The 23,311-nt window shown below is 47.1% G+C and overlaps 5 protein-coding genes across 9 annotated transcripts; 2 read left to right on the plus strand and 3 right to left on the minus strand.

The window, feature by feature from the left end:
• Window positions 1-69: 69 nt before the first annotated feature.
• On the plus strand, window positions 70-16,960 carry LOC148408160 (vasoactive intestinal polypeptide receptor 2-like). Of its 3 annotated transcripts, XM_088401594.1 has the most exons (15): window positions 70-280; window positions 901-1,180; window positions 3,475-3,574; window positions 3,645-3,752; window positions 3,946-4,043; window positions 5,199-5,296; window positions 5,655-5,799; window positions 5,866-6,016; window positions 6,395-6,455; window positions 6,598-6,667; window positions 6,735-6,826; window positions 7,094-7,232; window positions 7,302-7,343; window positions 7,425-7,625; window positions 16,241-16,960. In XM_088401594.1, the coding sequence occupies exons 2-14, from the start codon at window positions 1,142-1,144 to the stop codon at window positions 7,605-7,607; spliced, it is 1,326 nt and encodes a 441-aa protein (XP_088257720.1). In that variant the 5' UTR covers window positions 70-280; window positions 901-1,141; the 3' UTR covers window positions 7,608-7,625; window positions 16,241-16,960. The 3 variants fall into 3 exon arrangements, with proteins under 3 accessions (XP_088257720.1, XP_088257719.1, XP_088257721.1); XM_088401593.1 differs by lacking the exon at window positions 16,241-16,960 and having other exon boundaries at window positions 71-280; window positions 7,425-7,849; XM_088401595.1 differs by lacking the exons at window positions 70-280; window positions 901-1,180; window positions 3,475-3,574; ... (1 more) ...; window positions 3,946-4,043; window positions 16,241-16,960 and adding an exon at window positions 4,781-5,094 and having other exon boundaries at window positions 7,425-7,849.
• On the minus strand, window positions 8,381-9,663 carry LOC148408161 (uncharacterized). Of its 2 annotated transcripts, none has more exons than XM_088401599.1 (4): window positions 9,459-9,663; window positions 9,285-9,390; window positions 8,827-8,901; window positions 8,381-8,740 (listed from the first exon to the last, which is right to left on the minus strand). In XM_088401599.1, the coding sequence occupies exons 1-4, from the start codon at window positions 9,538-9,540 to the stop codon at window positions 8,575-8,577; spliced, it is 429 nt and encodes a 142-aa protein (XP_088257725.1). In that variant the 5' UTR covers window positions 9,541-9,663; the 3' UTR covers window positions 8,381-8,574. The 2 variants fall into 2 exon arrangements, with proteins under 2 accessions (XP_088257725.1, XP_088257724.1); XM_088401598.1 differs by having other exon boundaries at window positions 9,285-9,393; window positions 9,459-9,652.
• Window positions 11,570-16,125, minus strand: LOC148408162 (uncharacterized). Of its 2 annotated transcripts, none has more exons than XM_088401601.1 (5): window positions 16,077-16,125; window positions 12,328-12,497; window positions 12,151-12,256; window positions 11,981-12,055; window positions 11,570-11,904 (listed from the first exon to the last, which is right to left on the minus strand). In XM_088401601.1, exons 2-5 carry the CDS (start codon window positions 12,398-12,400, stop codon window positions 11,754-11,756), a joined length of 405 nt encoding a protein of 134 aa, XP_088257727.1. In that variant the 5' UTR covers window positions 12,401-12,497; window positions 16,077-16,125; the 3' UTR covers window positions 11,570-11,753. The 2 variants fall into 2 exon arrangements, with proteins under 2 accessions (XP_088257727.1, XP_088257726.1); XM_088401600.1 differs by having other exon boundaries at window positions 12,151-12,259.
• Window positions 15,636-18,289, minus strand: LOC148408163 (uncharacterized). Its single transcript, XM_088401602.1, has 4 exons — window positions 17,892-18,289; window positions 16,454-16,521; window positions 16,239-16,362; window positions 15,636-16,149 (listed from the first exon to the last, which is right to left on the minus strand). Exons 1-4 carry the CDS (start codon window positions 17,969-17,971, stop codon window positions 16,020-16,022), a joined length of 402 nt encoding a protein of 133 aa, XP_088257728.1. The 5' UTR covers window positions 17,972-18,289; the 3' UTR covers window positions 15,636-16,019.
• msl2b (MSL complex subunit 2b) lies at window positions 17,178-23,284 on the plus strand. The gene is made up of 3 exons (XM_088401592.1): window positions 17,178-18,198; window positions 20,311-21,434; window positions 21,807-23,284. The coding sequence occupies exons 1-3, from the start codon at window positions 18,057-18,059 to the stop codon at window positions 22,104-22,106; spliced, it is 1,566 nt and encodes a 521-aa protein (XP_088257718.1). The 5' UTR covers window positions 17,178-18,056; the 3' UTR covers window positions 22,107-23,284.
• The last annotated feature ends 27 nt before the right edge of the window (window positions 23,285-23,311 follow it).

Below are 23,311 nucleotides of genomic sequence, written 5' to 3' on the forward strand. Positions count from 1 at the left end.
AGCTCCACTTGGTGGCGCTGCTGCACCAATGAGGTGTTGACCAACCGCCAAAAGAAAGTAGAAGGAGTTTTCACATTTCCTTTGGATCTGAATTAACACGTTTGTGACAACCCAGCCCTCAAAGATTCGTAGCATAATTCTAGCCGTTTTAGTGATGCGGATAAGAACAAAAATACACGTGTGAAATTTGTCAATTTTCATATCGCCCTCTTTCAAAACTACTTTCGACTGATCATGCAAAAGTCCAAGATGGCGGCTCGAACATCCAAATTCCTCACAGGTATATATGTACAAGGTATAAGTAAAGATTGCTGCCGATAGTTTTTTTTTCTACAATACATTTAACTGTTATGAATTTGTATTTAAAAACAGAATTACTGTGCATCTGATGTATAATATGTTTGCACTCCCCATTGTTTACAAGTTTCAATGTGCTGTAGCTCAAGAACGTTTATAAAGAATTTGGCCGCGTACCAAAATATCCACAATATCTAACCTTGCATTCGCATGTTAGTATGTTTATGGCTCTTAAAATGATAGCAATTTCACTTATAAAGAATGTGTAACGATGTACTCGTTTCCGCCTTTTTCCAGACGTCATTTCCGTGTGACGAATGTATTCTTTCGAGTTTGAATCGAGGGGTTATTTTTGCTAAACTTTTAAAGTCTTTACATTGTCACAACTTCTTTTAATTTTTTACATATCGACAGCAGCATTGAGCCGAGTTTTTTTTTTCCTTTTTCAAGCTCTTTTTGACAGAGTCTTGCTGACAAGACTCAATTTATAAATTGTAGTTTTCTTTATGGCTGCCTTCCATGGAATTTCTCATGCCCGTCAGTATTCGTGAGTATATGTTGCTTAGAAAATTGCATTTTTTAACATGCGTTTTTGTCCACCAGAGGGCGCTGTAGCGCAGGAGGCGGGATTGCGCGTGGTGAGCGCGCGCACGTCTTGTAAAGCGCTGAGGTGGAAGCTGTTCATGTTGCATCTGTGCTGCTCTACACGGAACATGCATGGAAATCTCGTTTTATTTTTTGCGGGAGTCAACTTTTAAAGAACTTGCTGTGCGTTGATGAAGAAGCGCAGGCTCGCATGTGAAGAAGAAGCCTGCAAGTGGACAAGCAGCTGGATGAGAAGATCATGCGCTTCATCCTGGTGCTCAGCTTCCTCACGCATGAGGTCAGTTCATCATCACGTCTTTATTGCATGTGAGATCATCTCCATTTTTTTCTCACATTAACGCTGTCATTGGTGGCCTTAGATGTCAACCATCCATTTTTTACCAAAAATGGGTAAATGCAGCTGAAAAAAAAAATTATTTGCATTAAAAACTCACTCGGCTATTTTGCCGAAGCAAAGGGAGTATCTTGGCAACTTGATGCTACAAATTGGCACTTTAGAGATACTTTTGTCTAAATAAAGCTCCCGATTCCCTTCAGTATAGTTCCTTAGCATCTCTATGCCACACAACGGTGCCAAAGCACTGCTTTTTGTCAAAATGAAGCTACTCCACTCACATCATTATTGTTCTTTGGCAACAATATTCCGTAAATTGGCACCAAAGCGATATTTTCGTCTATCTAAAGCTCCTTGACTCAATTCAGTACAGTTCCTTGGCATCCATACGCCACAAAACGGCATCCTAGAGCTACTTTTGTCTCAATAAAACTCCCCAATTCACTTCAGAAGAGGTCCTTAGCATCCATATGCCACATAGTGGTGCCAAATCACTGCTTTTGTCAAAAAGAAACTCCTCCATTCACATGAACATGATTCCTTGGCAACAAGATTCTACAAATTGGCACCAAAGCGCTATTTTTGTCTGAACTAAAGGTCCTTGACACCTCAGTATAGTTCCTTGGCAGTGATTTGCCACAAAAAAGGCACCTTAGAGCTACTTTTGTCTGAATAAAGCTCCACAATTGACTCCAGTATACTAGTTCCTTGGCATCAATGTGCCGCAAAATGGCTCCAAATTACTACTTTTGTCGAAATGAAGATACTCCATTCACAACCTAGTTCCTTGTTAGCTCAGTGCCAAAAGCAGTTGTCATAGCGCCAATGAAGATCCTCAACTCACTTCAATGTGTTTTCTCTTCCAACAAAGTGCTCCAACGCCAAAGTACTACTTTTTTGTAGTTGTCATTGTGCAACAACGGTACTCTACTGTATTTAGCATCACACCATCCCCTCAACTTTGAAATGTCGCCATCTCACGACTTTGTCATGCATATGTCACGTTTGCACGCTATCACATTCTCATGCGCTGCGTTCAACTGTGACAAAATTGTGCAGGGACTCGTCGGCCTGGTTAATGTTTCATTTTCTTTATCTCCCCCATGTTATCATTTTGTAGCAAAAGCACACACGGGCGAGTCCACGAAGCGCAAAATATGAAAACGCATCGCTGATAACCATAACGTCGTTTCACCCTCAACTTGTTTTTGTTAATGAATGTTTGCGTGCGCGTGTAAACACACTGACAGCTCATAAATGCTTTGGAGTCTTCATGTAAACACACGCACACACACACACACACACACACAGTCACTCTCATTGAAGTTCACGAGACAGACGGACTCAATCAGTTGTGTTGTTCTTCATATTTTGGGCATTGTGTGTGAGTACACAAAGCAAAACGCTTGGAAGGAGGATTTGCTTTTGATGATGCCAGCTGTGTTTACATGACCAGCTACAGTCCACTTGTCCATGGCACGCTTTTGTCAAAATACCCCAAGTATGACAAATTATGGACATATTGGGAAAGATTTTTTGTTGTTGTTGCTGTTATCACAGAGGTGAACTTTACTCCACAAAGCTGCGCCACTAGCGTTTATCAGACTGAACTTTTGACTTGCTCCCAATTTTGTCCTTTGCTGTACTGTAAGATTTGATATCACTTTTTAAGCTTAGGACCCTGGGAATTGCCTGAGGTTTTATTTTAATCTTACAACAAAGTTGTATGTTGTTTAAGATTTATTTAAAAAAATAACAAAAATAATCCAAGTTTGCAATAAAGTTAAGAGTTGCATTTTTTTTTTTTTAAAGATTGACACTAATGGTTTTCCCTTTTACTTAAAATTAACAATGGCTAATAAATTAAATTATCAGTTTTCATCCTCCTTGACAATGGGCATCGGCCCTGAAAAGAAGTATGGGTCTATCTGAAGCAATTACCCACCAAAGGTTAGCATACAGAAGCTAACAATTAGCAAAGGGTGGCGGCTAACTTTTCCCTTTTGTTTAAGGCCTAATAATTATTAGTATGAGACCTGAAAAAAAACTCAGTTGGCGAATTACCACCAACGGTGTACAGAAATTAAACTTAGCATAAATGGCTAAGAGATGGCAAATGACTCTTAACTGCTGTATATTGAAACTGAGTCAGCAAATGTCAGGACAAAAAAATAAAACAATTATCAAAGCGTGGCCAACAGTTTTTTTTTTTTTTTCTTTGATTGGTCTTCCGACAGGTGGCGGGCAGATTTCCGCTCTGCCACTTTACCTGGGAGATGAAGAGAGCAAGCCAAGAGTGTCACGCTGGCCTGCAGCAGCTCACAGCGCCCCCCGCAGGTACGCCACGCACTCACACCTTAATCTTGCTTTGGCATTTGACTGAAATACTTTTTTGGGAATGTTTTAGGATGCGCCGGCGAGTGGGACAACGCTTCGTGCTGGCGCAACGCGGCGGTGGGCGAGGTGGTGACGCAACCCTGCCCCGCACCGCTTCTGCACCTCTTCGGGAAGAAGGGTGAGCCCGTCGCACGCTGCGCTAACTTAGCTAACGTCAAATTCGTCCGATATCAAAACTCTCTCCTGTTGGCCCTTCTTTGCTATTTGTTAGCTTCTGCATGCTAACTTTTGGCGAGTATTTGCTAAAGATAGACTTGTAACGTTGTAGAAATAAGAACATCATCTTACTTTCTCCGTTTTTTGCGTCGTAGGCAACCTGAGCAGGAAGTGCACCCAGCAAGGATGGTCGGACGTTTACCCCGTCGTCGCCGCCGCCTGCTCGTCCAACAACACCGACCAACCCAACGAGGTGAGCCCAAACAGTCCTGCGAGGATTTCGGGTTCGCGCCAACGCGGCGGCGCGGAAAGCGCTAACTTCCTGTCATCGCCCTGGCCGTGTTTACGTGAGCAGGAAGAAGACATGAAAGACGACTTTGTCTTGTCATCGTTGATAAACAGTCTGCCACTTAGACAAAAGAAAAAAAACACACACACTTAAGCGCCCAGTTGGAGGGAAAGAAGAACGCTCAGACATACACTAATACATACACACGTGGGGGGTTTTCTATCATAGTGGGGACTTCCCATTGACATAATGCTTAACCATCACAGCACATTGCCAAACCCTAAAACTTACCCCAATCTCAAGCAAAATCTAATTCAAATCTATACTCTAAAAGAAAGTATCGAGACTCAAAAAGAGATCTCAACAAAATGGTCCCCCTAAAAGCATAAAGTCTCCACTAAGGAAGTTAAACCTGGAATTCGGTCCCCACTATAGCGGAGAAACAAGTTTTCCCTCACAGACACTCCTCCACACATACCCTTGCATGCCTGGCATAAGATTTTGTCCAGAGCTGTCAAGTGTGTGTGTGAGAAACTTCATCTCAGGGAAGCCTCTGTTTGTTTCCTGTTGGACGTTCCAGCCTTTTCCATCTGGAGAACGTTCAGAGGAGACCAGACACGCACGCATAAATAACCAGAGAGATAACCATCTGATTTATAGTCGCTGCAACAAGCGGGGAGCGCAATGTTTTTCTTTTTGCAAAAACTAATTGCCAAGTATTGGAGTAGTCCATGGAATGATCTATAAATCATCAGTTGCAACAATGTTGACAGCCCAAGTACGGATTGACACGCACCTGGATGGGTGCGTGTGTGCCGATGTGTGCGTGGGCGGGGGCGTGCGCAGACCACAAGCAAAAAGACAAAATGTCTCCAAAAATGGACATCGTAAAGCCAAGGGGCTCATAAAAACAAAGGCGGCCGCTCCAGAAGACGCTCTCGTGAGGGCGGTTATTCAAGAGGTGTGTGCGTGCGCGCGTGCGTGCGTGTGCTCCAGCCAGGTCGGAATTGCGCAGGTATTAGAGAAGAAGCCGCTAAGTCCCGCGCAATCCTCCCGGGCTCGGACTTTGCAGGCAAGACTTGAACATCGACGATAACGCTTGTGATTGTTGGTGTCCAGCTGGTGTTCTACAAAGTGGTGATGGTCCTGTCCACGCTGGGTCACGGCTTGTCGCTCGTCAGTCTGCTCAGCAGCACCGTCATCATCGCTCTCTTCAGGTGTGCGCCCGTATCATGATGACACGCCCTTTTTGCCGGCCGGCGCGGACCGTCGCGTTCACACCCACGACGGCGCAAACTGCCCTTTTATAAATACCGTCATCGTGCGCGTCTGCAAAGTGAATTGAAGCTAATCGGACGCGCCTCCGTATTGATTTACCTTGGCCGATTTGCGCCCCGGGGGCGCCCTTCCTCTGACAGACCGTGTGTTGAGCAACTTTTGTATACACGCACTTCCACATGTGTAAATCCGTCCGACGGGGCCAGCTGTTTCTTGGCAAATGTTAATCATGTTTACATTCAACATTCATCCCCCTCCGCTGGCCGGCACTCCAAAACACATTCCTGTGTGCGTTAGGAGGTTACGCTGCATGAGGAACTACATCCACATCAACCTGTTTGCCTCCTTTATGCTGAGGGGCGTGGCCGTGCTCACCAAAGATCTTCTGCTCTTCTCCAAGGAGGAGGAGGACGCGGCGGACTGCAGCGTTCAGCCCTCGCTGGTAACGTCGGCGACGCGCCGTCAGCCCGATCGCTTCCCCTTCCAATACTTTTGCCCACTGTTGCAGGTGGGCTGCAAGAGCAGCCTGGTGTTCCTCAATTACTCCGTCATGGCCAACTTCTTCTGGCTGCTGGTGGAGGCTCTCTACCTGCACACGCTGCTGCTGGTGGTCCACGCCCGCTGCGCGCGGCTCTCCGTCTACATGCTGATCGGCTGGGGTGGGACACGCCCGCCAGTCGTCGCAGTCGCGAGCGTCGTTAGCGCGCGTTTTCAGCTTGCGTGAGAAGAAATCATGCAAACGTCTCGCTTGCGTCGAATGTTAAGAGGCGTCGGCGAGGAGAGTTAGCACTTTGAAATCCCAGCTTCGGGATCGGCCTAAATCGAAGGCCGACTGGCGACATCCTGCCTTGCGACCGCGCCGCGAGGTTCTGCTGGCGTTTTTCCAAAATGCGTCACCGCCGACAAAAACGAGTCATCTGTCCGGGTGCCAAAGTGTTTGCACTCAGCCGCTCGGGTTCCAAACACTGTCTGCCTCGCGCCGTCCGTCACGCGTCTGTGTAAACACTTGGCGCGCGCCGCGTGCGTTTGCCCCGCAGGAATCCCGTGCGTGTTCACCGTGGCCTGGATCTTATGCCGGCTGCACCTGGATGACACCTGGTGAGGACTTGTCAACACTCTCTTTCTCGTAACGATGAACGAGTATTGGTATCGGGCCGTCGCCTGGCCTTATTTCAAGGTATCGCTACTCCTAACGGCAGCCGACGTTTACCGCTGTTTCGCTTCCACCGATCGCTCCCAGGTGTTGGGAAAGGAACGACAACCCCGTCCCCGGCAGAGTCTTGGACTGGCCCATCCTGGCGTGCGTGCTGGTACGTTCGCTCCGCGCCAAGCCTGCGTGTGCCCCGCGAGCTGTTGGAAAGGCGTCTCGTGTGGCAGGTCAACTTCATCCTGTTCATCAGCATCATCCGCATCCTGGTGCAGAAGCTGCGCTGCACCGACGTGGGCGGCAACGAGCAGTCGCAGTACAAGTAGGCCGCCGGCATTCCTTTTTTCCCCACTTTGTTCAAAATCGCACTTGTCAAAACACCCTGGTGGCTGTTTCGCTGTGTTTTACTACCCTCTATCGGTGGGACGTTGATACTGCAGTCAAGCCATGAAATCCGTAAAGCGGTTTGCTCGCGTTGCCATTGCAATATTACGATCCACGGACTCGGCCAGGGGTGTTCGGGGGCCATTTCAAGCCCGCCGTGCAGATGTGTACAGTCATGGAATTGCCATGCGCTTGTGTGCCCCAGGCGTCTGGCCAAATCCACGCTTCTCCTCATCCCTTTGTTCGGCATCAACTACGTGGTCTTCGTGCACCTGATGGAGCCTAGCAATCAAACCATGCGCCGCGTCAAGATCTTCTTTGAGCTGGGGCTGGGATCCTTCCAGGTGCGGAGGCGGCTTCGGGTCGTTCCGCCCGGCCTCGGGTGGAGCGATAGTGACCGGTTTGTGTTTCAGGGCTTGATTGTGGCCGTGCTCTACTGCTTCCTCAACTGCGAGGTCAGGTTCTTGTTTCTTGTCTTTCCCCCCCTGCCGACGGTTCCTCTGAATGTTGGGTCTCTGTATGTTTTGGGGCGGCAGGTCCAGAGCGAGCTGCGGAGGCTGCGGAGGCTGCGTCGGAGCTTGTCCCTCAAGCGTTACGCGGGCGGTCGGGAGTGCAGCCTTCGCGCCGCCTCGCTGGCCCCCAACGCCGCCGGCGCCGCCGCCTTCCCCCGGCACTCGCGGGCGCCGTCCATCTTGCAAACGGAGACCTTCCTGCTGTGACCTCCATGACCCCCACAGGTTCCGCCGAAATGAGCTCTATTACCTTTTTTTTATATCTTTCAACATATAAAGAGAAATTTAGGAGCACATGCTAAGGTCACAAATATTTGCATATTTATGCTGTTTTTTAAATCCCTATTTACACCGTTTTGACTGATGTTTGGACGTGATTAGTGTCAGTTATTCTATTGATTATTCCAGATAAAATGTTATTTTGCATTAAACCGCATTCGAAAAATGTTTTTTCTCGTTATGAAGGTCAATTTATTTTGTGTCGTTTACCGCTTTTTGTATTGTTAACAATACTTGTACTATGCGAGGAAAGTTGAAGATTTGGAATATTTTAAGTTGAACAGCTTTGACCGATTACTTGATTGCTAAAATAGATGTTGATTCACTCATTCAATGCCAGGGACGTTATTTTCACGTTGTTGTTTTTTTTTGTTAAGTGTCCGGACATTCAATCCCAGATATTTACTCGTTCATTGCCAGGGAGTCAGGTACTTAATAATCCCAGATACTTAAAAAGAATGTGAAAGTCCATTTCTGGCATTGAATGAGTTCATTTGATAATCGATGACTTTTCCATCAATCATTTTGACCGCTCGAGATGAAATCCCACGAGCACGACATTTATTGTTGATGACAGGCGGCCTTCAAATAAAACCGACCAAAATCCAATCGGATTTGGAAGACGGCACATACATACAGACAATCGACAATACGATGAATCAAGTATGAAGGTGTCAATGAAAAAAAATAAAGCGATGACAGAAGTTCCATTTTTTTTATTATTAGTGACCACCAATAGCACTCTGATCAGCTTATTGTAACCATTCTTAAATACAAATTTAAGGAAGCAAAATAAATACCATTTTTTTCCAATAAATAATCCATTAAATAACCAATAAATAATCAAACTTGAGTAATCGGATCGTCACAGTGCAAACGTAAAGTGCCGATCTTCTTAGTGAAGTGCGCGACGGAGGCGAGGGGAGAAAGATGATGATGATGATGACGGAGAGGAGGAAGGTGAGGATGATGACGAAGGGGCAGAGGGGGTGGGGGTGAGGATGGTGAGCGGCGAGCTTTTGGCGGCGGAAGCCTGAGCGGCGGCGGCGGCCGCGGCCCTCCTGTGAGGTCACCGAGTAAGAGGAGAATGATGATGAGGGTGATGAAGGTGAGGATGATGTGTGTTGAGAATGAAGGGAGAACTCACTTGATTTCGAGGGCCTTTTTGCGGGCCCACGGGGCGTCGAACGCGGCGCAGTAGAAACTGTCTTTGGTGAAGAACCTGCGGGATGAGCGCCGTTAGTTTGCCATCATGTCATGCTATTGGCTGCAGTGGGGGGGCGCTGTTCGCCCAGCATTGTTACCGTTACAAGGGGAGGAGTTCAACCATTCGATTTTGAACAATGAATCTAAACCAGTTCTTGGATATTGAAATTAGGGATGAAAAGATCGGTTGTGTTCAAATTTCATTTTTCAGGACTAGAAATGTAAATAGTGGAATGATTTACTTCACTAGCCGAATACTAGAAGCTGATATACATTTTTTTTCATTTTTTCCACGTCAAAAGGCGTTTTGGGATTAAATGAGTGAAAACGGTTGCGGATTAATTTGATAATCGATGAGTTGTCTATGAATCCGTGGATTTGGCCAGCTGGGGTACTCACATGATGGCGGGCAGGCACGAAGCTTCGGGTAGCTGCACTTGGAAGGAGAAGACCTCCTCGGTGATCTCCTTGTAGCTCACGGTGGTGCAGCACGCCACCACCTTGCCTACTGGAGCAAAACGCCGGCAGGCTTTAGGCTCCGCCCTCGGCCCCGAAACACAATATTGATCTTACCTGGCCCGGGCGAGCACTGGCCCAGGGCCACCAGCGCGGCGGCCAGCAAAAAAGTCTGCCAAAGGCTTCCGGAGTTGAACATTTTCACGGCGGCGGGGCAAATGCGGGCCGAGAATGGGAGGACCAAAAAAGTCGGCTCTCGCGTCGGACGAGCTTGTGAGGGCGCCACTCTCGGTCCGCGCGATTTAAGCCGTCAAAAGCAGAAGTGGACTCATCCGGTTCTTGAGTCAGCCTTCCTTCCCGGTTTCTCTTTCCGGTCTCCGATTTTCTCAATGACTTTGACTGACGCGCTCCGCGTGCTGAGAATTGACAGTGAAGGCCACCGTGCCGGATGTCACCCTTCTTTTTTTAGCCTCCTTTTTCAATATGCTGATTAATGCGTGAAAAATGCATGAGCATATACTCATGAAATTTGAAGGAAAAACAGTCAACGTTACTGCTGAACATCACTTTCAAGAAAGTAAAAAAAAATATATGTGTGTGTGTGTGTGTGTGTATGTATGTATATATATATATATATATATATATATATATATATGTATATATATATATATATATATATGTATATATATATATATATATATGTATATATATATATATATGTATATATATATATATATATATATATATATGTATATATATATATATATGTATATATATATATATATATATATATATATATATATATAGATATAGATATAGATGGATGGATAGATGATAGATGGATTGATAGATAGATAGATTTAGTTAGTTGGTTCAAATGAAATGGAATAGTGTGAGAATTTGCGCATGTGACAGCTGTAGGAAAAAGGTGACACATCCAGTTGAAAAGGCGCACCGCGAAAGCTGATGTTGGCACATGGTGGCTACGCATCACTATTTGCGCGACTCGTTTGTTGTCTTGTTTTGAGGGACACCTCGTCATCAATTTCTTCATGACATGTCACCACATGAGTCGCTTGGAGACAAGAGACATGTCCACAATTCGCCGCTCTGTCACACAAGTGCGCGCATCCTCTTTTGATCCCAGTCATAGAAGCGATTGAGAGGTCCCGTGGGAACATTTGCCCAATTCTTTTGATCTAAATTTGAAGACAAAATGATTTTTGGACGTCTATAGCCATCAATGGTCATGAACGAGTTGAGCGCAGACATTCCATCCTTGCTCGTATTTTTCCAATTAATTGTTCTAAAAGATGAATTCATTGTGCTAAAAGACCGTGGCTGGTACTAAAGGAAGTCAGCGATTACTTAAGTATCATACTTAAATCATAGATTAGTGATCAATTACACTCGATACCTCAAGTAGTTGATTGTGCGTACTTTATCTGCGAAGCGATGTAAATGAGTACCTAACGTGCCGTATTCATTTCATCAAGTCATCAATTACTTTGGTACTTTATCAACTAGAACTTGTGCTGTTGTACCTAAGGCTACTTTTGTATTGCATTCATTCAAATAATCAATTATTTTATCCAATAATTACTATTGGTGCTTTACTACCTAGAGGTAGGTACTTTACTACCTACATTATTACTTTATTACTGAAATAATCAATTACTTAAGTCTTTTTAGTAGTTAAAATACCAGTCATTTCAGTACCTAAGTACCTAAGTCAAAAAGATAAATAAAAATGATGAGATGAAATAAGATTTTTTTTCACGCTTGTAACAGTGTCTATCATCAAACGTGCGTCTTACTTTTTTCTTTTTTAATTGCACCGCAGGCATTGTTGAAATGTATTTTTACCATATGCCGCGGGCCGTAAAAATGTGGATGGCGGGCCGTAAATGGCCCTCGGGCCATAATTTGTACACTCTGACCTAATCCATTTCTAGTGCTTGTCCTTTCGGAGCTAAAGTAATAGAATATATTATCTTAAGTAATCAACTACTTTAGTATTTAATACTACGTGTGAGTGTCTGGCTGTGAGCGGCGGTCCACAGCAGCTCCTTGCGCGTGTTTGCATTTTGTATTGTTTGACGGTGAAATTGGTTATGGAAAAAGCGAGTGCGGTGAGCTTTCAAACCCCCAAGCTCCAAACAGCTAAACGCTTGCACGCTCATGTCACACGTTGAAATGTGACTTCATAAAACCTAGACACCTTTGCTTCACGTTAAGTCTTTTATTAGTGACATAACATCATCAATAAATAGCATTTTCCATTTTGATGACACGCGATAAGTTACAAATGGAAGAGTTTGTCAATAAATACAAAACGCTGTCAATTATATTATTCAATCAATAAATAATTGTAAGACACCAGAGTGAATGACTTTGAAAGCGCTGGTCTGCTTAGTGCAATGCGGCACGGAGGCGAGGGGAGAAGGATGAAGGCGACGATGATGATGATGATGGGTTGGAGGAAGGCGATGATGACGAAGGGGCGGAGCTTTCGGCCGGCGGCTCGGTGGTCAGGGAGCGGGCGGCGGCGGCCACGGCTTTCCTGTGAGGAGACAAAGCCAGTGAATGACGATGACCATGATGAAGATGATGTTGATGAGGATGAAGGTGAAACTCACGTGATGGCGGCCGCCTTCTTGAGGACCCACTTGGCACGGGGCGCGGCGCAGTAGAAGTTATCCTTGGTGTAGAAACTGCAGGACGGAAAGACACAGTTAGCATGGGCGGCTCGCCGTCGCCGTCGCCGTCGCCGCCGCGGCGTCATTCCATCGGCCGAAGCGCCGCTCACATGACGGCGGGCAGGCACGGAGGATGAGACTTCTCCACCCGGAAGGCCACCACTTCCTCCGCGATCTCCGCTTCGCTCACCGCCCTGCAGCATTCCACCACTTTGCCTACTGGGCCAAAAAACACAAGCCGACTTTAGGCTCCGCCTCCCGCTCAAATCCCCAAAATGTCATCTTACCCTGGCCGTATCCGCACTGGACCAAGGCCACCAGCACGGCGGCCGCCAAAAAAGTCTTGCTTCCGGGGTTCATGGTTTTCACGCCGAGCGGAGGAACAGCAAAAAAAAAAGCTCCCCGAGATGTTTCGCTTCGATGGTCGGAGAAGTGCGTGAAGCGCAAGTCGGGGACGCTGGAATTTAAAGCGGCAGAAAGCAGAAGCGAAACCGTGTCGGCCTTTAGTCATCCTCCTTCCATTTTCTCTTTTCGGCCTTCTTGTGAATGGCCGGCCGACACCCGCGCTTGCCCGGAATTACTACAAGTCGGCCGCGCTCAACATAGCAATTGGATGAGGAAATTCACCAGCGCAAACGAAACCCGATTGGCGGAGATTAATGACTGTTTCTTCTGTGTGTTGAATGCACTCTCAAAACCCAATGAGACCACCGAGCCATCAAATTGGAACATTCGTGCGGGGGTGTCAAAAAAATGGCTTTTGTAATGTGATGCGGTACTAAACAAATCATAATACATCTCAGGTTGTTTTTTTTAAAGTTATATATATATATATATACCATGATTTTACTGGTCCGGCCCACTTTTTGTCTAAAATGCTTAAAGCAGGGGTGTGCTTTACATGATTATCATGATTATAGTTTTAATGATATTCCTAGGTGTCAGGAAGGATGGACTCAGATGTTGGTTCAGTCCGCTCGCTTCTTTCATTGAAACAGGATGCACCATGCATATTTTTGGCCTTCATTTTTTGGAAAAAAGTGCATTTTGTAATGGGGGGATTACGGTATTTAATTTTAAGGATATTCCGCGGGCCGCTAAAAATGTTTTCAGGGTCACAAACGGCCCCCGGGGCCACAGTTTGGACACCGCCGGCGTAAAGCTTTAAATAAGTGCAAGTAGCGCTTGGAAGGCCCCTGCACAGCTGTGTCCATAGCGGAGCGTCATGTCATGCCGTCGGTCAGGACGTTGCCCGACGTGCATGCGGAGAAGTTGCTGAGCAGTTTGGGGGGAATTCTCAGCTTGCTTAACATGTTCCCGCTCTGTCATCAACCTGGCTTTATACACGCATATGACTTGGGTTGATATTGAAGCTTTTCTCATTTACTCTCATTTACAGTGAAGCGATGAGTCAAATCCTTTTTGGGTCCCGTTTAGTTAGCGGTACGGAAAAATCGGAGCTACGTTCATTTCGTAGAAATGGAGATCCAAAAAGGTTCGACTTATCAGTTGACACATCAAGTCAGGTGTGTTGTGAAAGGAGCAGATAACGCATCATGTGGGTGTGCGTCACCATTTTTGTTTTTTAACCTCATCGTCTTTCCTGACATGTCGCCACGCTTTTTAACTATTTAAATGAAGGATATTATTTGTAACAATTGACAATATGTATGCAGTGCATGAAGGGACACCTTTTTAGGTCGTTTAATTTGTACATTTTTATTTTCCAGTGATTCAGGAATCTTTTACATGTCCACAGCAGCAATAATATTTATTTTGGGATTATTTTGAGAATTAAGTTTATTTTCGTTTAGTGGCATGCGAACTGCTAAAGTGCTAATGACATGCTAGCACATTAAGGTCAGATACGACAGCCCGGAGTGGTATGTTATGCGTGTGTTTATGTGAATATGTTCATTATTAGCCGTAGCTAATGTCAATTTGATGCTTGTTGGTTGTACGCTGTAAATTGTTGGTGGGAAGTGCGAATGAAACGAGGAAAGATGAAAAGTGGAAGACCGCACTAAACATCAATGCAAAAAACTATATTAATAAATCATAAAAATGCATCAAAAAGTGCAACCAATACGGTAGACATCACCAATTGTGATCACGTATTTCATTACAGTCTTGTTGGCGCGAGCGCCGGGGTCTCGAGTCTCATATTGTATGCCAACGCATCAGAGTGGAGAATCACCTTCACACACGCTAAAAAAAAAAATCAAGTGTCAGACGCGTGCTGAAGGAAGGAGTTTCACGGTGGAAAATGTTGACATCATTGGTGATTTCTAAACATGTTCGTGATTCCTTCCTGCGTGTGTTCTCCGTCCTTCACGCAAACAGGAAGGATGTGTGTCACAGAATGTGTGTGTGTGTGTGTGCTGAGTCACACTATAGTGGGTAGGAGATAAGTGATTCAGTAAATATGTTCCTTCATGTCTGCTGTTCTTTCTCTTATAGCTTTGTATTATTTCATCATTTTGATTTTTCTTTGAAAGGCTCAAAACATAGTCACATTTATATTTATATTTACTTTCAACCCCTCAAAATGTTAACTCCATATCCATACATGAATAACATGTGCCCTCTCAATGTAAATAAATTGTAATCAAGGTTAATCAATAAAAAAGAAAGAATAAAGATAGGAAAAACAATCTTCTCATTGGAGCATACTATCCAAAAACATTTCTTGGATGTTTTCACATCATCATTATTATTTTTACGTAAATATATCCCTTGCCATAGCATTTTATTTGTTGTCCTTGATTTCGGTTCAAAAAACACAGTAGTACTCCGAAATAACTAAGAAGACAGTCGTGAGCTCGTCCAGTTTGACGTTCTCGTCTTTGGCGACACCCAGTGGACAAGAGTAGCACTACAACTGGAAGACCGGCAACCTTGACTCGCTTGCGCATGTTTTTTTCCTCCCAAGTAAACACGCACTCAAAGATCCAATTAGCATTTATTTTTAAAAATGTTAAAGCACAAAACGTAGAAAAATAATAACCTTAATCAAATGTAGAAAAAAATAAATAGAAATTGCCACAAGGGGGAGGTGCTCAGTTGTTGGACCATAGGGACATTTCCGGAGGACACTTCAACTTGTTCTAAAGGGAAGACAATCAGAAGCTGTTTAGAAATATGGGGGGGGAGAAGAGACATTTTGAAACTCTTGACTTAGTTTGCATGTGAGGAAACGTTCACGCAAGATTCTCCGCTTCCTCCTCCGTTTCCTTTTGAAGGCGCCGCGAGAACATTGTTCTCCTTTTTGTGTCGTTAACATTCCGACTGTCATTGAAGCACTCGAAACGTCACAATCGCCTCGAGCAGCCCGTCTCACTTCTCCTCGGAACATATGTTTTAACTCTGACTCGTGGGAAACGAGCACGGCTTGGACAGTTATTAGAAGATAAATGCACTCTTCCCGACTACACTTGAATATATCAACCTCCACTTTTTTTTATGATGGGAGGAGGAAATCCCCGTAATTGGCTTTTAACAGTCCAACACACTTAAGATTCATTGCCACCGAGGCCGGTTCCTACGGTGGCCCCGGAGTGCATGTCACAAACACAAAAAATCAAGCAAACAAAAAGCGAAAACACTTTACAGGAGAGAAGCGCATGAGAAAAAAGAAGCGCACATTTAAGCAAAAAAAAAGCATTCAAGAAAAAAGAAGCAAACAGAAAACGCACGAAAGAAAAAAGCAAGAAAGAAGCATGCAAGAAAGCGGAAGCAAAGAATATAAAAGCATTCAAGAAATACGCAACCAAGAAAAAAGATGCACGCAAGAAAAAGAAGCAAACAAGAAAAACGACACACGCAAGACAACTGAATGCATTTACAGTCGACGACCTGAGTATTCATGGTCAAAGTTGAGCAGCTTGGTTATTTTATTGAATTATTTATTGAAACATATATTGTTTAATTTTGGCACTTTGGGTCCATTTGGAGCATTTCTGTTCTTTTACGTCAACGCTCAAAGTGTTACGATGGGTGAGCAATTTTCAAGACTCGTGGAATGTTCTTCACTCACCTTGTCCAGCTTGTCTTTGAGCCACTTGGCCGCGGGGTTGACGCACCACTGTTTGCCGCTCTTGGTTATGACGCTGCAAAGGATTTACAGGGAGCATCCACAATGTAAAGAAGCCTGCTGCCATCTTGTGTATGTTTTTTTTTTTTTTTTTTTGTGTCTTACAGGAAGGCATGCTGCTTGCAGTCCTCTCGTGGTTTTTGCTCAAAGCACCGCTGGATTCTCAGAAGCCTCCTGGAGCCCACGCTGCGACAGCAAGACAGCCGCACGTCCGGAACGTTGGAGTTCACTGCCCCCCCCCCCCAAAAAAAGACAACTACAATGCTGGCTCAATAATTCATATTTTTTTCGATTAAAATGCGATAACTTGGCAACAGTACCTTGTATCAGCACAAGTCCCAGGGTAAAGAGGAAAATCCAACATCTGGTCTCAAAGGGGGTCCACATCCTGAAACGGGACTCAAATTGGACTCTGCTGGATGTGATGGTATCCCAACACGTCTTGTCCTTATGTACTGCCAGCGCACGCCAAAATAGGAAGCGCGCGTACCATGCATGTGCGTAAAGTGGAAAATATCATTAGGCTGTTGCAAAAAGGCTCATATGCTGCCCTTATATGCTCAAAGGTTATTTTAGCACAACGTGTGACTCAGGGGGAATCACGGCACTTGGCTCGCAAGAAATCTCAGGGAGCAAGCTGATGTCTTGCTTAGCAGAGTGACCACAAAAACTTTGTGGTGCGAGCGGCCCGTCGGAAAAGCCCCAAACAAAGAGGAATTACTCACAGCCAAGGAAAGAAGCCTTGTACAAAATATTAGATGTTGTATTGAAGTTATTCATCCACTTTCTATATTGACTGAAGGAGACATTAAATGCCAAAAGCTTTACATTTATCTGAGTTTTTTTTTTTTTTTTTACAATCGGTTGACTTATCAAATTCCCCTTTCCCTCTAAAATATTTTTAATAATGCCTTATTTTTTTCAACAATTTAATAACGATTCACAATTTTCTTTCACAAATTTGAAGTCTCTACCGGGTCTCGTTCATTTGTGAGCGTCTTCGTGACGTCAACGCACGTCACAAACGTCCTCGCGAGTTTTGCCCCACAGCACCCCCGAGTGGACGTGCGCGAAAAAGGCGACGGGCGGTATGAAGCGTACGCCGCTGCTAGCTGTAGCATCCAACACAAACACGGACTAAATTGCTTTTCCTTCGCCGCCGGTTCCGGCGAGGCTCGGGGAGCATTTCATTTGGGCACCAAGCTTTCTAGTGGACGCCTCGAGGCCACCGAGGGGAGCGACGACGAGCGTCGAGCCCCGCTGGCAAGCCCCCCGCGGCCTGCTTCTCCAGCCCGCCTTCCGGTGCAGCTCAGGCGGCTAGCGTTGTCACGGGAGCCCGAGGCTTCCGCTGCCCTCAGCTTCTGGGGCCCAAGCGAAGCGGAGGAGCCGTGAAATTCTTCTCCGGCTAAGCCCAACTTTATCCGGCTGCGACTGCGAGCTCGCCGCCGGCCCGGCGGCGCCTCTCGTGCCGGGGTTCGAGCTTGTTGGCGACGCCGCGGCCTTGTGGTTTGTTGTGGGCCGCCATGAATCTCGGCGAACAATAACAAGACGCGGAAGCCGAGCGCTCCCCTGCCGAGGCCGCCTTGCGTGACGCCGGCACGGCGGCCGCTCTTCAATCCGGGCCGAGCTATGGAGGTATCGCGGGGCAGCCGCAACGAAGCGGATCCGTTTTTGCAGCAAAGCCCCCGCGCGAGAGCCGCGAGCGAGCGGCTCTGAAGCTCCGCTCCGCTCCGCACACTATGCTCCACCGAACCGAACCTGGGCCTGATTGTGAACGACGGGGCGTTGAGGATGATCTCGGAACGGGACTGAGGAAGTGCGATTGAGCGCCGGAGCATCTATGTTGTCTTCAAAGCCCCCGGAGCGGTGTTTGTGCTTGTTGCTGCTTTGAACGCATCGGAACCGAGCGGACCGGCCGCTGCGATGAACCCGGTGAACGCGACGTCGCTCTACGTGTCTGCGAGCCGCTCGGTGCTGCAGTGCGACCCCCGAGACCCCCGCGCATTGGCGGAGCTGTGTAAGCTGCTGCCTTTCTTCCGGCAGTCCGTGTCCTGCTTGGTCTGCGGTGAGTGGCTCGGCTCGGCTCGGCTCGGTTCGGTTTCGTCAACTGTGTAACCTGTCAGCGTTCATATTTGGGTACTGAATTTGTTGTCGGGTGCCGTGCGAGCATGTTTTTTAATGCCGTCGCGTTCAACAACTATCGGAATCCCAAATGTTACGTCACAGTATGGCGTCAATTTAGCGAAATCTAGTTTGGACCGTCGTCGCATGACCTATGTATTTTTCGTCCATACTTTCCCGACAAAACCTTTATTACGATTGTCGAAAGCATTAGTGTCAATGTTTTTTTTTTCATATGAACTTAAGGAACTTAAGGAAAAGGTGATGAAATAACATCGCGGGCACTTGGGTCTATATTTTCCGGAGGTAGTGAACGCAGCTTACGGAATCACGACACACCCCCTTTGTGCGCCTGTGAGCTGTCGTTTTGGATTTTTGTGCCACTCGAGCGGCATTGTATTGTCCTGCGATTAAAAAAAATGAACGTAAGCTACTTTGAATACAACATTTTATATAGGAATTTCTAGATACAAATGTTTCGTTTCAAATACGACACAGAAAATGCAGCCTAGAGTCCTGTCTCATACCAGTATCAATGAAAATATGACATCAGCAGGAATGATAATTACTTTATTATTGTGTATTAAATGGTTGAAGGGACATGATGAAGTGATACAATAAAAAATAGCAACAGTTGGTGCACATTAAGAAAAAAAAACATTCAAATGTCTCAATCAAAATGAGGCAACAGATTACAAGCAGTATTTTGAATTAAATCTTTGAATGAGATCATCAATAATGATCCATTTAATATGAATAGTTTTGAATATATAATAAGTTAATAACCTAAAGAAAAATACAGCATTTTTTTTAATATGAAATGGGAGAAGAGACTTTTCAAAAGACTTGCTTGAAGCAAGCCCCAGCAAGCTCTTACATTTGAATGCGTTCATTAATCACAATTTGAAGATCAATCCAAATAATTGTGATGGATTTTTTTGTTCTCGCGCATCCCGAGGTGGTGAGTGTGAATGCTTGTTTGTCTGCGTTTGCCCTGAGATGTGTTCCGGCTCGTCAATCAAAGTTGAACAGTCGATGCTTGTTCTCTTAGGGGACATGTTGCAGACTAGTGGGGGGAAAAAAACATGATCAAGAGACTTTTTTTTTTTTTTGAATACTTTTGCGCTCAAGAAATGGGTCTTTGCTCAAATCTATTCTTCCGTAAAAGCAATTACAATGGCTGGTTAAAATGTGTGCTGTAGCGAGGGGGGCACCATTGGTTTTACGGTATTTGTATACATCGTAAATGTATTTCCTATTTCTGTTGGTCAGTGTGAATGCTGGCCCTTATCAATGGGCCTTGGTCCTTTTTCCCGCGTGCAGCTGCAGGGACGTTAAGTGGGGGCGGCGTTGCTAAGGAAGCGGCGCTGAAAGAGCGCTTGTCGTTGCCACCCAATAGAAATAAACACACTTCAGGCAGCTGCCAGCGCACAGGAAGGAGGAAAAAGTTCATCAATTCCGGACAAAATGCTGCTCGTGAGGAAAGGCGCCCCCGTGCAAAAACGAGGCGTGAGGGTGATAAACGCAAATGCTGAAAGTAATGCCATGCATGCATGTTTCAATGCTTTACTTTTCGAGAGACAATATTAGATATATTCCATTTTAATTTGAGAAAAAAAGTCATCATGACTATCTGACACGCCAATTCGCTCCTCCTATCGCCGTGTCAGTAATTCTAACGTCCTAGTTACTCTTTCGTGGGTAGTCATCTTCGGACTCATCCAGTTTGTTTGAAATGGAGGTCTTCTCATCCAGTTTGTTTGAAATGGAGGTCTTTGGAAATTATTTGCTGATCATCTTACTTGGGTTGTTCCTCACGTATGAAAAGTACTAGTGGTATCAGTACACTGTATCGGGACTAAATAAGTGAGTTCTTGTACCGGTACCCGGTCTGAAGAAAAGTGGTCTTTGAGCATCCCCAGAGAAAAATACAAGAAACAAAAATGATGTATTATAACCCCATCAAAACACCGTAGGTAAAATGTGTTCGGTTTTGTTTTGGAAATGATGGCAAAGTGCGCATTTTGTAATGTTTGCGATGCACGTCTGGGCTCAGGCAACCTGCTGCAGGACCCGATGGCGCCCACCGACTCGTCGTGTCAGCACTACGTGTGCCGCGGGTGCAAAGGTCAGCGGATGCAGCTGAAGCCGTCGTGCAGCTGGTGCAAGGACTACTCGCGTTTCCGGGAGAACCGACAGCTGTCGCTGCTGGTGCGCTGCTACCGCAAGCTGTGCCTGTACATCGCGCACTCGCCGCTGGCCGCGCACATCGCCGCCGCCGCCGACGACTCGCCCGACCTGCAGGCCGTCCTCAGCGAGGGCCTGCGGCTGGCCCAGAGCGAGCCCGGGGACGGGGACGCGGCGCCGCCCGGGGAGGGGGCCCCGCCTCCGCGGCGTCCCCGCGAGGACGCCGATCGCGACCCGGCGGGCCCGGCCGCCGTCAACGGACTTCACGATTGCAACGGGCTGGCGGCCTCGCCCGATCCGGGCCGGGCCCCCGTCGAGAGCGAGGACTTTTGCCGGGAGGTCCCGCCGGCGAGCCCTTGCGAGCGAGAGCCCAGAGACGGAGGGGGGTCGCTGCTCCTGAGCGTGGAGGAGGTCCTGCGCACTTTGGACACGGAGCCCGACGACCCCCCCGCGCCCCTGTCGCTCAACGGGCCCCTCTGCCCCGCCCTCCCCTTGGAAAGCGGGCGCCACCCCGCCCGCCCTCACCCGCAGCCCGCGCCGCCTCGCTGCCGGCGCAAGCGCTCCCGCTCGGAAAGTGACAGCGAGAAGGTGCGGCCCCTCCCCATCCACAGTCTCCTGCGGGGGCCCCCTCCCGACGCCTGCCCGCGCCTGGCCGCCGCCCCCGTTTATCGCCCGCCCCCCCTGCCCAACGGCGGGCCCCCCAAGGCGGCCAAGGGCCCGCCGGGGCCCGGCAAGCCGCTCAAGAAGGCGAGCGAGCACCACGGGGCCGCCAAGAAGGCCAAGGCCAGGGCCCCCAAGCCTCGCACGCAGCCCCGAGGGCCCCCGCACCCTCACGCCCCGCACCCTCACCCGCTCGGTCACCCGCCCAGCCCCTCCAAGCCCCTCTACAAGAAGCCCGTGGAGAAGAAAGGCTGCAAGTGCGGTCGCGCCACGCAGAACCCCTCGGTGCTCACCTGTAGGGGGCAGCGTTGTCCCTGCTACTCCAACCGCAAGGTCAGCACTTCTACTACGCATGTCTTGTCGATTTTTGCCGGAAGCCATCGTCATGCCATTAGGGCCGCCGATAATATTTTGTTGAATTTCAATCGCTTATGCTTTGCGTCCCTTTGTCCAAAAACAGTGCGTTATTTCAAATGGACATAAAGAAAATAAAGATTCACTGACAGCATATGTCAGCCTTTTTTTTTTCTTTCAAGAACTACATTTTTCGTATTTCCTTAGAAAAGGTGGGTTGCGGCAAACGCCCCTGACCCGTAGCTTTTGCATTAAAACATTTTTGGATTTGTTTTAAATCCGATCCATCGATTGATCGGTAAAATAATCATCGGATGTGTGTGTATTTGTGTGTGCGTGTGGGGGCGGTAGGCTTGCCAGGACTGCATCTGCCGCGGCTGCCAAAACTCGTACATGGCCAACGGCGAGAAGAAACTGGAGGCCTTCGCCGTGCCCGAGAAGGCCCTGGAGCAGACGCGCCTGACGCTGGGCATCAACCTCACCAGCATCGCCGCCGCCGCCCTGCGGGGCCCGCCCGGCGCCCCGCCCGGCGCCGCCCTGCTCAACGTGGCCGCCGCCACCGGCTCGCCGGTGGCCACCGCCTTCCTGTCGGCGGCGGGCCGCGACGCCCGGGCCTTCGACGACTCATTGGAGATGCGCTTTGACTGTTGACCCCCCCGACCCGCCGGCGGTCCGTCTCGCCGTTCGCTTCGTCGTCGTCGTCACCGACTGGTGTAATTTATATCGATGAATGTTTTGTACATGAATTCAAGCGGGAGGTGTTTTCGGATGGATTTTATAGCTAGGCGCGGCAGCGCGGTGCTGTTAGTGGCAAGCGCTTCTGCGGGTTCAAATCTGGCCGTGAGTTTTCCTGTGCTCCACCCCACATGCCGAAAGCATGCATGCTAGGAGAACTGGAAACTGAATGCCAGCCCAAATGGGTTTGTCCTATTTCAATGGCCACCTTTGACCTGATGCCAATTTGAATCATGCTCATTTTTCTTCATCTGAAGAAGGGTATGCCCAACGTTATTGTTTTTCATGTGGATGTAAGTCCATATCACTGATTTTCTCAGGGTTCTTTCAAGGTCACCTGGACTGCTCTTGTCGCCAACCATTTTGAACACCTTCAAAATTAAATTGCGACGAGAGCTGTGTTTGGCGACCTCTGGCGGCCGTGAACGAACGTTCGCACCCCTCACCGAGAAGAGGCTTCAAATCAAGTCAACAAATCGAATATTTCCATTTTGAAACTGAAGCAATTGGATCTTTGTGAAAATCACGTGACCGCCCATCCCCAAAATTTTAATTGACCCCCCCCCTCTTTTTTTTTAGAGGGGGGGGGGGGCACAGCATCACGAAAGCGTTGTTAGCATGTCTTGCCACTTGCTTTCCTCTCCTCCTTGACCCCAATGCGGACAGTAGTAAATGGACACATACTTGGAGGATGTATGTTTTTAGGCGAGCTAGGCAGGAAATTAAAAAGAAAACGTGACAGGAAGTGAGATGGGGGGGGGCTCCTCTCGTTAAGTGAGTTTACTTTTGAGTCTCTTGGAGGCATTAGCGCGCTGCTTCGTGTTTTAGGCACTCCCCGTCACCTTAACTTTTTTGTTTGTTTGTTTTACCCTCACCAACCTGCTGCTAAAAGGACGAAAGTTTAAGTTGATCCGCTTTTAAAATGTGTTACGAGTATTTATTGGAGATTTTTCAGAGGGTCGCTGTCTTAGCGTTAAGTGTCTGTTGACCCCAACGCTTTTGGTTCACCTCCCCCCTACTGGGGCATTTGGATACATGTAATATAACTGTATCATATTTCCACAAAAAAAAGAAAAGAAAAAAATCTAAACTAGTGTGACTTGAGTTTATGATGCACTTTC

Source organism: Hippichthys cyanospilos, chromosome 19, assembly GCF_059441005.1.
Source record: "Hippichthys cyanospilos isolate Australia breed blue-spotted pipefish chromosome 19, RoL_Hcya_1.0, whole genome shotgun sequence".
Taxonomy (NCBI): Eukaryota; Metazoa; Chordata; class Actinopteri; order Syngnathiformes; family Syngnathidae; genus Hippichthys; species Hippichthys cyanospilos.